The sequence below is a fragment of the Sinocyclocheilus anshuiensis genome, unplaced genomic scaffold, assembly GCF_001515605.1.
Source record: "Sinocyclocheilus anshuiensis isolate Anshui unplaced genomic scaffold, SAMN03320099.WGS_v1.1 scaffold483, whole genome shotgun sequence".
Lineage (NCBI taxonomy): Eukaryota > Metazoa > Chordata > Actinopteri > Cypriniformes > Cyprinidae > Sinocyclocheilus > Sinocyclocheilus anshuiensis.
In genome coordinates, this window is record NW_015552580.1 from 855,949 (window position 1) to 873,000 (window position 17,052).

The 17,052-nt window shown below is 35.7% G+C and overlaps 1 protein-coding gene across 1 annotated transcript in view; it reads right to left on the reverse strand.

Annotated features, from left to right (window-relative positions):
• Nucleotides 1–15,908, reverse strand: part of LOC107665257 (AF4/FMR2 family member 2-like) — a 232,997-nt gene extending 217,089 nt beyond the window's left edge. Inside the window, exons 1-2 of the mRNA XM_016456063.1 lie at nucleotides 15,765–15,908; nucleotides 10,367–10,646 (exon numbers count right to left, since the gene is read on the reverse strand). Of these exons, the coding sequence (XP_016311549.1) occupies nucleotides 10,367–10,419 (53 nt within the window). The 5' untranslated portion in view covers nucleotides 10,420–10,646; nucleotides 15,765–15,908. The remainder of the gene's footprint in view (nucleotides 1–10,366; nucleotides 10,647–15,764) is intronic.
• Between the last annotated feature and the right edge of the window lie 1,144 nt (nucleotides 15,909–17,052).

Consider the following 17,052-nt stretch of genomic DNA (forward strand, 5'->3'; position numbering starts at 1 on the left):
CAATTGATACCAAAACTAATCTTTTTTTGTTTTTTTCTCTTACAGTGTTTTTTTTTCCCCCTTGTAATTTCCAATCAATGACCTAGATGACAAGTTAAAAACACTGACAACCAGATTTTGCTAACAAAAATGTACATTTCCAGTGTATCAATTCTGTCAATTTGCCCTAAACTCTCTCATATTGGCCCTGGGTCAGCAGGCCCTGGACTTATACCGAAAAAGGGACAGCCAAATCATATCTACTGACCATAATGTCACAGAGACAACAGCAAAACAATTGATCCACACTTCCACTCAGCAGCACTAACACTCCATTATTTATTTTGCATGAGAAATATATGAAAGATAAATATAGATAATGAAGACAAATGTAACAGATGAAACCAAAGGGGGCCCGATTCATGTAAAAGTGTGTTGCACCAAGACACGTGTTACAGCAAACACATTCCTTGCGAAATGAGAAATTCAAAAGGGAAAAAAAAAAAAAAAACTTTCTGCAGGCAGAAATAGCACCACCTGGTCTGATTGAATGATTCGTGCCAGTGAAGGCTTCTGAGGTGTGAGGAAAACACTGCTATTATGGTTGTTATTATGCAACAGTCGCCCATAACTCAGCTCTGCACAACAATGAGGGTGTCAGCACGTCTAACGTGTTCATTGCTGTTTATTTATGCATGAATATGCATTGCAATACTACAGCAGCATCTGACACTCTCCTACCTGAGAATGAAAACGCCTGGCACTCAAAGCCATCACACAGACATAGAGGAACATTATGTTTGAAGCTCTTGATGGAATAATAGAGCGTTCTATAAACGTCTTCTATATAAGACGTGCTGTCTAATCTAAGCGGACTAAAGTAATAGAGCTATTTTGCCACATACACAGTGATATGAAGAAGTGTGATGTGAAAGATTTTTATAAAAGAGAACGACAGATAGATGCAATCAATAACGTACACCAAATAGGCTGTGAAGTACTTTGAAGAGTGATTGCTGGGGTGGCACACTGTTTTTCTGTTTATGGCTGAATGAATAGTGAAAAAAAAAATGATGAAGATGCTCCTGAATTACTTTATCGGGTTGCTTTCAAGTTTTAAGACAAATTATTAACATAAAAGACATTTACACATTTTTATCTAGTCTAATCTATGGAAGCCCGTTTCCGCCACTGAATAAAAAATAAAAAAAGGTAATTGTGACTTTTTATCTAACAATTCTGACTTTTTTCTCAGAACTGCGTGATACAAACTCGCAATTGCGAGTTAAAAAGTCATAATTGTGAGATATAAACACGCAATTCTGAGAAATAAAGTCAGAATTGCGTTATATAAACTCACAATTCTGACTTTTTTTTTCTCAGAATTAAAAAAAGTCAGAATTGTGAGTTTGCATCACGCAATTATGAGAAAAAAAGTCAGAATTGTGAGATAAAAAGTCGTAATTACCTTTTTTATTTTTTATTCAGTGGCGGAAACGGGCTTCCATATAAACTCACAATTCTGAGAACATATCAGTCTTTTTCCCCCCTCAAAATTGTACTTTAACTCGCAATTGCGTTTTATAAAGTCAGAATTGCGAGATATAAACTATAAAAAGTTATAAATATAATAAGTTTATAAAAAGATATAGATATAAAAAGTTTGTATCTCGCAATTCTGACTTTATCACTCTCAATTTTGAGTTTATATCACACAATACTGAGAAAAAAGTCAGAATTGTGAGATAAAAAGTCGCAATAACCTTTTTTTATTTTTTATTCAGAGGCGGAAACAGGCTTCCATACTAATCAATAAATCTAATTAATATTAATATTAATAATTTATTTTATGTTATAAAATTATATTGTTGTTATATATTTAATGTCATAATATTGATAGTAATAATTATTGTAAAAATGTCTTTGTAACTTGAATTTTGTCTTAAACCTAATGATGACCATAATAAAAAAATATTATAATTATACTAAGTATCTATCATTTTGACGATAGTGGTCCTGACAGAACTAAATTTAAGTATTTAAGCAAAAGCCTATAAATAATAAGGTTTTAAGGACATGAGAAACATTAATTCAGTCAAGTGTCTTTTTGACTGGTAGAGTCTACCTTGCCTTATCACCTTCAAAGCAAGATGTCCAGCTCAACCTAGCATCAAACTGTAAACGTGCAGCTCTCCAGAACTTTCTCCCCTCCGGTGAGATCAGCCTCAACGCATCTGTGGTCCTTTTGTTACTCACGGCTCTTAACAGCTCTATGAGTTTCTCTCAGGGAGATAGTCTTCCATTTAAAGCATTTTGGCTTCAATTTATTTTCTTATCTCAGCGTTTCTCTCCTCTTCTGATAAAGATGTGTGTTCCTTTCCGATCTTTATCAAGCAATAAATGCCAGGGGGAGTTTCAGAGCACTGGAGCAGCTAGAATGACAACACTGTTACAACTTTTAGCTCCATGTGAATGAGCCATGTTTAATGGGACAAATTAGCATGTGCTGTGAAAATAGGCAGACCGTTGGACGTGAATGACAGTGCTCCGTGTGATTGTGATATTTGGCAGGCACGTCTGCTCTTTAGCGCTTCTGTGGCTCCCAATAAACAAGGTGAGATTCCATTTTTACATGCTGATGCCAAACGCCGGCCGCTGTTTGTTCAGTCCTGACACTTCAGAAAGTGAACGTCAACACACAGTCATATCTGGACACCAGCACATTCCACCACCTTTGTCACAGTCCTTTGGCAAAATGCCAAAACAATGCTCAAATAGATTATGCAACTGCAAAATCACATAAAAAAGCGGATGCGCCGTGAGCCACGATGCTCAATTGTCAGGAATTAAGCTTAGTTGCCTCCCAATATGCATGAACTTGAGCAATAGGCAATACACGTGTCTCTCGCTGTCTGAAACAAGAAACATCTGTTCATATTGTTCAGTTGAGACATTCATTAATATTAAGGCTCTAAAAAGAATTTGCAATTTCCTTCAGCTTACACCAAGCCAACAGCAAAAGGTCAGTCTAAAAGACAAACTGATTCATCTCTCAGAAAGAAATTAGATTGAAAAAAGCGCTCTACAGATGCCTGCGTGACTGTATTGAATCATCATATTTGTCATAGAGTGCTTTCAGTGGAAGCAGTGACCTTTGAGGTAGTGGAGTAAATTGATTCATGGCATAAAGGTAAGCTGGAAGCTTGAAGCATGAAGCTTGATTAACCTGAAGATCTTTAGACGGAATCCAGCCAATCAAGCAGCAACGGAAGTCTGCTGACAAATAAGAAAGACATGCATTACGGCTCTGCCGTAGCTGTTTCATTGCACACCTGTTTGCTTGATTCATTTGATGTGAGCAGGGCAACTTTTATGTCTCTTATTAAATACTGGAAGCAGTCCAGAAGAAGTCGTGTCCAACATCCATGACCACCATTAGTCCATTTCCAGTATCTTTGATGACATATAACAAAATAGCAGATATACACAACCGTTCAAAAGTTTGGGGTCAATTTTTATTTTTTGTTTGGGTGGGAAAAAATGATTACTTTTATTCTGCAAGGATGCATTAAATCATTAATAATGTTACAACAGATTTTTAATTCAAATAAATGTTGATCTTTTTAACTCAAAGAATTATGAAAAAAAAAAAAATGCATCAGAGTTTCCACAAAATATAAAGCAGCACAACTGTTTTCAACACTGATAATTATAAGTAATGTGCACTGACAGCAAATCAGCATATTAGAATGATTTCTGGAGTTATGATGCTGAAAATTCAGCTTTGATCACATCAATTACATTATATGTGTATGTATAGTATTTGATATATCTAAAAAATTAAAAATACATTGGCCTAAAGGATTTATGCATAACATTTCCATTCATTTAGATTACACAAATGGATGCACATGTTATATGCAATTCTAATACATATATCTAGAATTTAGCTCTAAATATTTTTGCGTGTACTCAAACTAATTTGTTCAATCAAATTAGTATTTTTAAAATACCAAATCCGTCACTTTGGCTATAGAAAGTTCTTGACCGCTGGTCAAAAATGTACTCAAGGCAAATATCATAAAAATGCACCACTCACACATTTACCAGCAACTCCTTTAAATTGTTATATTAATCAACCACTATTTATGTAACCTTGCATTATTCATCAACGACTAAATTAGTCTTCGGCATACACCCTTAGCCGAAACCATGTTCCGTTCATGTTTTGTTTCCTTTTTTATGCACCATTAATGTTTGAGTCAAAACAATCTTTGCACATAGATTGGTGCTGTCTAAACCAAATGGTCAAGGCTAATTGAAGCAGATATTTAAAGCATTTGAATTCACAGGGCCATTACCACAGCCCTTAGTGTCTATTGCACTTAGTGCTCAGTTAATAACTTCTCTAGAGCTGGACAGCCATCCAGAAACGCGGCTGAGAGACCTTAAGAAGGGCCGTGCTGGAGGGATTTCCTCTTTCGACATCGCTCCTCATATCACTTCAACTGTTTTGTGTTAGACTGACTGGCATTGAGATGCAGGATCGCTGTGAATCAAGGTAACCAGGTAAACTGGCACCTGCTGGTTCATCTGTGCAGTTTGTTTAGTTAGAAATGGGTTATTTGATACTGACTTCAACTGGGTGAACAATAAAAACAATTTTGACTAGAAATCACCCTGAATACCTAAACAACTGCATAACAACATCCTGAAAACCACCCACAATATTCCAGCATTGCAGCGGGGAGCTTTGCACAAGAAAAAAAACACCTCTCCAAGATTTTCTATGACGAATATTAATAAGTTTATCTCTATAATTTTGGTTATGATAGCAGGGAAGTAATTTCAGAGGTGGACATATCTTTTATTTTTTAAATTGTAATGAATTACTTTTAGGGCCGCACAATTTGATGTGAATTGTGATTTTTTTTGGGGGGGGGCAAAAATTCTGATTTCAATTTAAAATGTTGTTATATAATAATAATTATTATTATTATTATTTTTTTGTTATTATTATCATCATCATCATCATCATCATCATCAAATAAAACAATAAGCAAAAGTAAATATTTATATTGTAATATTTCACTGTAAATTAACAATGAGTATTTAAGAAACATAATAATAATACATCCAAATAAAAATCATTTTATTTTACAGTACAATTGTACAATTTAAATACTAATATTTATGGCTGTCTTAATTTCTTAATTTACTTTAAATTATGAATCACCCAGCTTTTATTTTGGCAGAAAACCGCATGGAGCATATATTAATTTTAATTAAATCGCAGCCTTTGGGATTTGATAATCGCAATAAGCCATATCATCGGTTTATTTTGATTACTTGTGCAGCCCTAAATTTAATAATGATAATAAATAGTTATCATTAATTATTTATTATTTATTTTTTTCAGAATATTCTGCATAATAAGACCAAAGACATTTAAGATAAAAGTAAATCGGTCTAGACTGGTTTGCAGTTTTCATATCATTTAAAAAAAAAAATTATAAATTACATTTAACGTCATATTTGTGTCCATAGATCTTTAGATCTCTACTCAAATTCGCAGTTTGTAGAAGGGTGGCAACCCATTACCTTTTGTCTCTCCCGTATAACCTGACCGGCGTGCCAACCTTGCTGCTTTATCATGCCACAGCATTTGGCTTTCTTTTTGCAGGTGGCAAAATGAGATCGCGGGCACTGTGCTTGGCAGCCTGCTCTCACAAACAGCATGCCAACTGCCGAGCCTCCTCGCTTGTGCGGCGGCTGCAGAGATGTGCTGGGCACAGCCTGGCTTGGCTGCCTTTTCAAGCCGGGCACAAATGAGATTGGCATGGAGCGCGGCTCCTCGAGCGAGCCGTGTGATATATAGTCCCCAGCTGTGGTCAAGGTGGAAGCGGGAAGGCGAGGGAAGCTGGGAAAAGCGGTAGATCTGTGCCATGACCACGGAGAATGTTCAATCCCTGTGACTAAACAGCATGGGAGCAAAGAGAAACGGCACACAATGTGCCACAAAGTGGACACGACACACACACACACACACACACACACACACACACACACACACACACACACACACAGTGTTGTTTCACAGCATAACAGAACATTTTGTTTGTCACACTCTGAGTGCCCTACTTTCTAAACTTAACTAAATAAATGCTACATTACGGAGGAGAGAACTTGGTTTGGCATTGGCAATATGCAGTTTCTTTTTGTTTGCTACCATTTATTTTCTCATAGTTTGTATTGTATTTCACTGGTTTTGGGCGTTTAGCCAACATTTCGACAGTGTGTGAAAAGGGTTCATTGCATCAGTCAATACCAGCAATAAAGAAAAATGTAAATATATGTAACAAAGTCTTGTCTAGATTACTCAGAATTACTCAGTTCAGCATAAAATAATACATATATATAAGATGCCCTGGAAAATCAGACCCCCCATATATATCATATAAATATATATATATATATATATATATATATATATATTGTGTGTGTATATATATATTTTTTATTTTTTTGCTACAAATCCATCTTAAGTGGGCTACCAAACGAATATGTTACATTTATATGCTTAATTAATCATTTTTATCAATGTAATTCTGTCAACTAAAATTGTCAGAAAGATTTTTTCTGTGTTTATCTTGCAGGAATTGATATATCTCAACATTTTGTGCTTAGAGTTTGTTATAAAACCCTAATACAATTAATTACATTTTTCTACTTGGAGACTCCTTTCAAACTGTTTTTGTAGTTTCAGTATTTATTTATTTTTTTTAAATGTCCCTTCGATTTTCACTGACTCCTAGGTGCATCCCAATTATGCACTATATTCTATGCCGTTGTGTAGTATAAATATTGTGTGCAGCATGTTCACACTGAAAATGTAAAAAAAAAAGAAATAGTGCACTTTAGATGATGCACTGACAAAACTCACATATTCATAAAATTCATACAATAGACAATACAATACTATAGTAAAAGTGCATAGTGTATATGTCATGTGGTCACAACTAGATATATTCTACACTGAGAATGTAGATTGATAATGTCAGTAATATTCCCATGGTTGCTGACTGGTCTTCTTTATTACATATTTTTACATACTAAATTGTGATTGGTCTCATCTTACTTGTATATGCTTACACAGCAAATACTTTGTTGTGCATGTTTATTCACATGCAAATCTGCTAGAACATAGGTTGTGACAATGACAAAGCAGTTATGATGTGAAATTGTATTTATGCAGAATCAAAGCCTACAACCTACATGTACCTAAAACCCATTCCTAAACGAAATGAGGATCTAGTTTAACTTTCATCAACTTTAAAGATGATACACACTTTGTTCAGTGTGAACAGCTAGAATGAATGAATGATAAAACACACATTTAATGGTTTTCTGAATATTGATACTAACAATGCAAAAGTAATGCCTGTGTTTTCCATATGCGAAACAAATGCTCAGAGTCTGAAATTCTGTTAACTTCTCATTCGGCTTTGCACATTTTAACACCAGGATATAAAAATGAGTTATTGGGAGAGAAATCCCTGCTGAGAAAGGGCAAGAAACAGGAAAAAAAAGGCACAACTGAGTCATTGAATAATCCCGTCTGGTCCTGCTCTCAGGGCGGCCATAAAGTCCCACCAAATGAAAAGAAAGTCACAAATAAATGGCTGCACCTAATTACAAGGTCTTCTATTACCACTAAAGGTGCAAACCTATAAAATATAGGCATATAAAGTCTAATTAACAATAGCTCCGGTTCTCTAATCCAAATGCATTGGTTATGACAAATACTTAACTTACACGCTCATAATACAAAATGATTTACCAAACGAAAACCTGCACCACACAGAGAGAGAGAGGAGCAATTACTTTTGCAAAATAATCGAAAAACACACTTCAAAGCCATTTGACTCTGTTAAAGTGAAGAGCCAACATAATTGTGGCAGCCATTCATGTCACGGCTGTGTCAGCACGAAAAAGCATGTCCCAATCCCCACCGCCTCAGTGCCTCCCATGCTTAACCTTTGTCTACAAATAAGGCACTGCTCTCCATTGAGCTCATTTTGCACCTTGCTGAATTTTGCACCACCTAATCTGACTTGATTATATCCAACTCGTGTCGAAGCCCAAACCAACATACGGGAGATCAGATTCAAATCAATATGATTGCTGAATACAGCCCTGGGCCATCAGATAAAGATGGCAAGTATTAAGCACAAAGACAATGAATTATGAGTGCATTATTATTTTACGCTTGCTTCTGAAACATTGATTTATCGCTACAAAACACAGAGCTATCATTCATCTACGTATTTAGCCGAATCTACATTTCAAATGCCTTTTTGGTTGGTTGACAGTCTACGGATAGTGGTAAAATAGCAATACTGCCTTTAGAACCCAGACCAAGCAAACTTAGCACACAAAAAATGGCTTTTTAAATACCCTCATAAATATTCACAGACTTAATGGGTAGCTCAGGGTTATGAATGTGGCAACAACAGACAAAATTGCCACCACCGCAGAAGTAATAAGCAACTAGCCCATAGCTGTTCCTGAGAGAGAATAGTTTTAATATCAGCATGGCGCATAGAAAAATAACCTTTAACCTTAAGTTCTGCTATATATGTTTGTAGTGACTATATGGAAAATAAAGAGTGTGATATGAAACTCCTTTTCAGACAACAGACGGTTTATGTCAACAAGCCAACGTGCCATCACTGAAGGGAATTCAAAAAAGGATTCATATGTTATACAGCAAGTCCCTAGACAAAATACTGACATATCATAACACTTGAGTATCGTCTGATGGATGATTATATTCTTTTTTAAAACATTTTAAGGGAGAGATGTAACCAAAATGTGTTAAATAACTAAAAGAAAGGAGTAATAAAAAAAATAGTGGCAAAATCATATGCTGACCTAACAGCTTTAAAAAATAATATGTGACCACTTAAAACCATATTATACAAATCACATTTCTGCTTCTAACAGCTCAACGATCCTCTGTTATGTGCAGGACAGTGAGTATAAAACAAAAGAAAGAGGATACAATCGTAGGAAGGTGTTGAACATGTGAAGCAACTAAGAATCAGCTCAACAAAGGAAAAAGACGTACGTCATCCAAGACAATAGCAACTAACCAAACCAACGTATTCAAGTTCATGTGAATTTGTCAATATATGCCAAGTGATAAATGCACAAAATCCATGGAGAGGTTTCATTGTTATTGTTCAGTTTTTTCTGCTATATTGATTTTGTATGGGTTCCTGCACTCTGCCACATGGTGGGGATGTAGAGAGTGTTAAAAACCAGCAAAGATTTAAGGCAGAGAATTATGCTGAAATCATATTGTATTTACATAAAAATATAAATAACACATAGCCCTAACCAGCGGGGGGCGCAATAGCTGACTGCCCACATTAACAATGACAATTAAATAGGCTAAACTAATATGACATATTTATGTTTGCATGATAAAGTAATGGATAAAAACTAACAAATCCTTCACAATTACTAGTTGAGATTTATAACAAAATTCATGCATATCAAGCTTACACTTTTGCACTAAAAAAAAAACAATATACTGAATATGTCTGCGAATGTTGTTTCTGCGGGATTGTTTTATATAAGAAAAAAAATGCAAACACCTCCAAATTCTACAGAATACATAAGATAATGTCCATGTACATGTTATAAACTGCAGTACTTAAACCACTAATCAAATGAGTTTAGAGGATGCATCACAATATATTTGACTAATATGTAATTGCATATCAATTACATTTATATTACTCATTACTTACAATGTAATTGCCCAAACATGAAGACTTAAATACAGTGTGTCTAGTTGACTTGTATAGGACTTTTGATTCATAATAATCTAATCAAATAATAATCTATGATCTGGTACATTCAGTTTAAAGTAGCAGGAAGAAGTGGCACAAGCTGCTTGCTCTTTGTTTCTTTTAGGTTTCAACCTATGCATCTCCACGCAATTCATTAAAACAGCGATTCTGTAATTAAAGCTTGTCCCAATCATCTTTTATAAATGCATCTATATAAACAGAAGAGCAGTCACATCACCGGGAGACAGCAGAAGTCAGCACTACGAAACATAGCGAGCTGCCTACCAAGACAACATTTCTGGACATCATAGACGCTTTGCGAATGCGCGTTCGGAACGCGTCTACGATGCCCCAAAACGCTGTGAAGGTAGGTTGCTCACCTAGGGGTTGAGACACAGCCGCTATCATGCGTCATAATGGGTTTCACTCCTATTTCGGAATGTGACCACGTCAGATCGGAGCGCATGACAAAGACATTTCATTCAATAAAATGAATGCACATAAACACATAAAGCCCGCAGACGTACCACTGCTGCTCCAGCTCCCAGTCCCTGAAGAAGTCAAACTCGAATAGGTCCATGGTCGGTGTGTTTCAGTGAGGTGCCGGTGGCCGCATATGCAGGAACGGTGTCTGTCTCCCTCACTGACGCGCGGCGCAGCTCGCACTGCCGCTGCCTCTCTCCGCTCAGCGACACGCAGCCCTGCGGAAGGCGGAGTCAGGGCTCGCTGGAGGCGGTCACTCATTCTGAAAAGACCGGCGCAGCACTTTGAACCAGAGCAGCTCCACCTGTGTCCAGCATACATCACCTGTGAACACAGAGTCGAGAAATGCCATTTAAAACTCATTCATTCAACTAAATTATTTTAGCATCTATTTATTTAGCCTGTCAAAACAGAATTAAATGTATTTTATTCATTGTGTTGTCCAGTAGTTATATAATATATAGCTTGTTCTGAGCCAGATGTATTCTTTGTTTTTATCTAAAAAAAAAGAAAAAACCTATAACACCAACAATAATAATCTGCATATATTGTTAAATTATAATATAGTTTAAGTGTAATAATAATAATAATAATAATAATAAATATGTAATACTATGTATAAAACATTGTTGGTCAAAATTTTATGCAATTAATGTAGTGATATTTAAATCAACATTTCACCCACAAACAAACAAACAAATAACAGCTAATGGCAGAGCTGGGTAAGAAATCTAATCTTAACTATGACATTTTTGAAAGAAAATCTGTATGTTGGCTTGACAAGGTCTTTTTCCTCAGATTTAAAATAGTTTGCAGGTTATGACAGACGGACAAACAGATAGTTGGGTGTTCAGGGTTGCTACTCAAGTGTTGCTGGGTGGTTGCTGTGTGGTTGTTTGAGTGTTCTGCGTGACCTCCCGTAATCAACACATACAGACATTCCCAGTGCTTTGATATTTTGACTGTTCTTTCTAGCAAATTCGAAAGTTTTCCTTGCTCTTAAACTTGATGCACTAAAACTTGTGATTTATATATCATCCAATTAGCCTACATAAATAAATATGGTAGACCTACTCTAATGAGTTTAGACATTTAGAATGTGTTGAGTGTTTAATAGCCTTGTTTCCCTGGATATTGATATTTTGTTATTAGGGATCCAAGTACTAACGCTGAATTGGATCTCTAATGAATTTATGATCGTATCTGCAAATTCTAAACTTATCAGCCATTTTCAATTTAAATATATATTAATGTTGTCCACCAGAGGGAGCCACAGGACAAGGAATGTTTTAAGCCTAATCTTTTTCGATCAGTTTTCATCCCTTTGATTGGAAAATTAATGTCATAGATTTACTTCATTTGTATAAGTGCGGTGTACTGACAGCATAGTTTTATATAATCAGTGTACATTGAAATCTGTACAATTCTTATAGATTCTTATCTTTATTTATTTTTTATAGACCCAATAAAACATTTTCAAGTTGCCAGACATGATGAAATATATTGCTATCCATTTAAAATGAAGAGACAATTGTATTTGTCTTTTGCAAGATACTATATTTAAATATTATAAAATGTATATAAAGACACTCATTTACTATTGTGGTATGAATAATAAAACAAACACTTAAACTGCAAGCATAAGTTATGGCTACACATAATTGTTGAAATAAATGATAAAAGATCCTAGAGAAAATGCTTCAGATACAGTTTTGAGCTGCAAATGATATCTTCACATTCATTTGAAATGGATGGACATGCGATTAGTCTAAATGTTGAAAATAAGTTCAGACTTACACCAAATATATTACGATCACATGCCTTATGACAGTAAACATTTTAGAGGAGCATTTTTGCCGTCTCCTTTAAACAATCAGAAGGAGTTATTTCTTTTGAAAGTCGTTTGCACTTTTTGACCCCTGTGTTTTGCTGTAACCAGTTTCATCAAACCCTAAGTGAAGATTCAAGTTGGACTAAAAAAAGGCATCATGAGATTAGTTTCAGTTAGATCGCTAATCATGCACATGGGCCATTGGTGCTTGGACCCCGATGATTGCTGCTTGCAGCCATAATTTGTTTTCAATTATAGTATAGCTGTTGTATAGATTATATACTATAGATTACATACAGATGATTGAATGTTGTTTGCTTTGGTGTTGCCACCCTAAAAATCATCTTCTAGATCCGCCCCCGTTTACTGCGTACAAACGTCTTCAAAATAAAGAAAACAGGCCCATTTTGAGATTAATGTAAAATAATAATAATAATAATTAATGTAATTATTATTATTATTATTATTATTATTATCATCATCATTATGCATTTAACAATATTATTAAGTGCATTTAATACATTATTAAGTAGCATTATTATAATTATTATAATATAATTAAATGCATATTAATTTATTATTAAGGAATTCTAAAATCACTAGGTGGCTACAAAATTATAATTAACTTTCATTGTCAAACTAAATTTCAAAACAAATTATCGAGCTTATTTTATGATATAAAGTTCACTGTATTGATTTACAATGCTTCTAAGAAATAACCAGCCAGATTGTAATAGTTCAGAATAATTTTCAGTATAATGTCATATCAGCATTATGTTCAAATACTGATGACTGTTGATTGTTGATCTTCCAACAAATCAAGTTTATTGCATCTGTAACCAGAGAACTGGAGTTTTTGTAGCAGTAAGCATGTGCACCTCTGAAGGCAGCAGTATAAGAGAAATGTGAGCACGGCTGCTTGGCAAATATATTCATATCCCTGATAACACAATAGAAACATTACACAGAAGAATACGCTGTCAGAAATATGCCTCTTTGCATTATTCCTCGATACAAATGTTCAGCACGAATAATAAAGCACATGTTTTCCTGAAAACAAGCCACAAGACAGACCCACATATGTTTGTTGTTGACATTATGATGATTTGACGAGAGCCATATGGTGATCATGTTCCATGCGGCACATTGCTACAACAAATTTCACTTTTTGCATACTTTGCCTTGGGATGCCCTCTAGAAATTCATCGCAGAGACTTCGAATTGATATTAATCTTACCTTAAAATAACACAGTGGGAGAGGAGAAATACATTTCTGAGGCAGAATGGCTTTCCGGACGTTATACGGATGAATGCTTTGCTGATGGATTTCACAATGGTCAGGCAGCACAGAGAAGATGCCACTGTGTCTAACAATAGCTCACACTTATACAATACAGTTTATGCCCTTACCATCCGCTCTTTACTAGCAGTGCGATAAAAATGGAAAAGGTGAGTCAGGCTAGCTCTCCCCTTTGCTCATTGTAAATAAAACATTTATTTTGTGTCAAAAAGCTGATTAAACCTGATTTTGCATTCAGAATCTATTTTTTGTCAATCATTATATTGCTTCAATAAATTCCAAGTAGTTATTGAAAATCTCTTTAAGAGGTCGTCTCTTCTGAACTCAATAACATTCGCATATTAACCTGCATATAAGTGATCCTCAGAGTAACAGCTGTGAAGCTTATTGTACCAGAACAAGAAGTGCAATAGGGCAGTTTGAGAGGCTATTTCAGGATCTAGGCTAGTGTGTGAGCAAACAGGTTGAAGCTTTTTAGGTGAAATGGTGCTTTTGAGCACGAACGGATTACGGTTCTGTGGAGCCCCGGGGCACCGGCTCTCTTTGGAGGCTCCCTCATCACAATTGTGAGATGAAGTATCCAAGTAACAAGAAATTATATTGAAAAAAAAAAGAGAACTAAAGTCACAACTGTGAGATATAAAGCCACAAAGTTGCAGTTACGAGAATGAACACACCATAGTATTGCTGCAAAAGAGACAATGTGCCAGGATTAGTGTACTATATTAAAACTCCAACAAGGTGTTCGGACAGTCAGTGCTGAGAAACAAACATTTGTCTGTACCATATATCTGTATTTCTATATCTATATTTTGTATTCGCAGTGGTTTGTTTCCAGGTTCTGAAAAGTCAGAGGTTGTCACTGTACCCTGCCCTTGATTTTGAGCATTAACAGGCTTATGTGGAAGCAATTTTGTTGTATCACCAGTGCAGTAAAGGACTGAGACCATTTACTGAATAAATAAGCCAGCATAAAGAATTGTATTATGTTGTATTATTTGTTTTCCATACAGCATGATAAAATTCATATTCGTATTCATATTTGGATAAGACCGAGATATTACTTATTGGGCCAAAAGACAGTACACAGAATTGTACAAATAAACTTGAATTGAATTGAAAATAAAATTAGATTTAATTGACAGTCTTCAAATCTTCCAAAAGTTCGGGATCTTTTTATTTCTATTACATTTCTTATGCATAAGTCTCTTATGTTCACCAGTTTGATTAAGAGTTAAAACAGAAATATTGTAAAATATTATTACAATTTACATTAGTCTTCAGTGTCATGTGATCCTTCAGAAATCATTTTAATACTTATTTGCTGCTTAAGAAACATTTATTTATTGTGTGAAAATAGTGAAACATTTTTCAAGTATTCTTTGATGAATGGGGAAACAGCAGCATATTTGAAATAGAAATCTTTTGCAAAAACATGAATTGTCAATTTACTTTTACTTTAAATTTTTATTTAAAACAATTTAATGCATCCTTGCTGAATAAATGCAGTAATTTTTTTTCTTAAAAATAAATAAAATAAAAATACCAGAACACAGTCTATGTGCCTCAAGTTACTGTTTACTTCTTTAAAAGTACTGTACATTACACTAAGCGTATGTTTACACAATAATGATGTACTAAAAAAATGGAAACTAACGACTAAAAACTGTTTTATGCATGCCAGGCCAGTAGGTGGCGACGTCAAGATGTGTTAGTAAAGAAACACTGTGTGCCTGCACACATACCTAGATTTAACATGTAATATGCATGCGCATGACATCACCCTTTTCACAAATGCATGCTTTTGTAGTTCACACAGAGGCGATATTGTTTTCAAAAACTTACACTTCGAAAACGGTTTTAAAAAGTTTGTATCTTCAAACCCCTGAAACAATGTTGTCATGTAAATGAACAGCCAAAATTACTGAATGTAATGTGACTAACACTTGTTAAAGAAGATTAGAAACCTTTAACTTAATTGTTGAAACTCCTGATTGTGAATCAGCCTAATAGAGTTGTATCACCACTCATCAAATGCACAAGGGATGAGGAAACACTGCAAATCACTGTACTGTTTCTTGAACAAACAGTTCGCTAATTGTCACAGAGCTGCCCTCTGCCTAGCCCTTTTTGCATTAAGACATAAACACATACTTGGGTTTTAAAACTCTTTATTTACCTTGATGTGTCAGCAAGGTGGAGAGATGGATGACACCCACACACACACACACACACACACATCCACATTTACACACCTGAACACTAAAACCAGTGGACATTTAAGTTTTTCTTATAAACTGTTGGCTATTACCTGGATCAGCATACATAGTGGTGGCCATCTTGAACTGAGTAAAAGACCCGAAAGGACTTTTGTCAGCCTTTTTATACCTTTGCTGTGTTGCATCATGGGGAGTGGGAGATACCAAGTATGAGTGGAAAGGGGTGGAAACTGTTTTATGAGTTCTTGCACTTGACTTTCTATAATTATTGCTGAATTGAAGTTATGGTATATTGTGCTATTGATATTTGGTGTATTGAAGGAAATAGTGTTACTTGATTTTTAATCCTTTGCATGTGTTATTACTTCATATTGTTTTCATGTGACATTATGGCTTCTGAGAAATGGTTGAACCCGTGTGTATAAATTCTCACGTAACGAAGCAGTCAGTTAGTCTTTGACTAGTGTGCAGTAGCTATTAACAAGTAATATGATTGAATCCTTGTTATACCTGACCCAAGGTTGTTTGTTTTTATTTATTTGTTTTTGTACTTTGAAGTTGGATTTATTTTTTTTTTTTTCCTTAAGGGATTTTCCCCTATGGAACTTTTTCTATGTTTTGCACCTGTGAGCACTCTGCACTTTATTGGCTCAGGAAAATCGAAATAAAAAGAAAAGCTGGCATTCAACGGCCTCCATTCATTGTTTGAAGAACTCCCGACAGTACCCCTAGTGGAACGTTGACAAGTGGTGTCAGATGTGGGATCAAAATGCCACCCAAGACCAGACAAGACCGAGGGGGAGTGCTACAAGAACAGCCAGGTTTAAGTCAGGAGGCACCCAGCTCTGCTGAGGTTGCAGAAACAGTTACTGGGGGTGTGAGTGACCCCATAACATCTTCTCCTGCAGTGGGCTCAAAAGAAGGAACGGTGTCAGAACTGGCTGGCCTGGTTAAAGTTCTCCTGCAGTCACAAGCAGCCTGTGACAATCGAATGGAGCAAGTAATGGTGAAGCAAGACCAGCGCTGGCGGAGTATGCAGCACCAATTCCAGCAAATTCAGCACCAGGTCTTGGAGATCCAGGCGGGAGGGGACCGACAGGGAGACCAGACAACCTCTCCAACTGTAAGTCCAGTGCCTGTAGGAGAAGGTACATCAGCAGGAAGTATTGAGCCGAGGTTACATCCCTTGACAAGAGATGAAGTATTGAGCCGAGATTACATCCCTTGACAAGAGATGACGACATTGAACAGTTCCTGACGACTTTTGAGAGGATGGCCAGCGCATGCAGATGGCCTAAAGTCAATTGGGCGATAAGACTCGCTCCCCTGTTAACAGGAAAGGCACGTAGTGCCTATGTGGCCATGGATGAGGCTGATGCT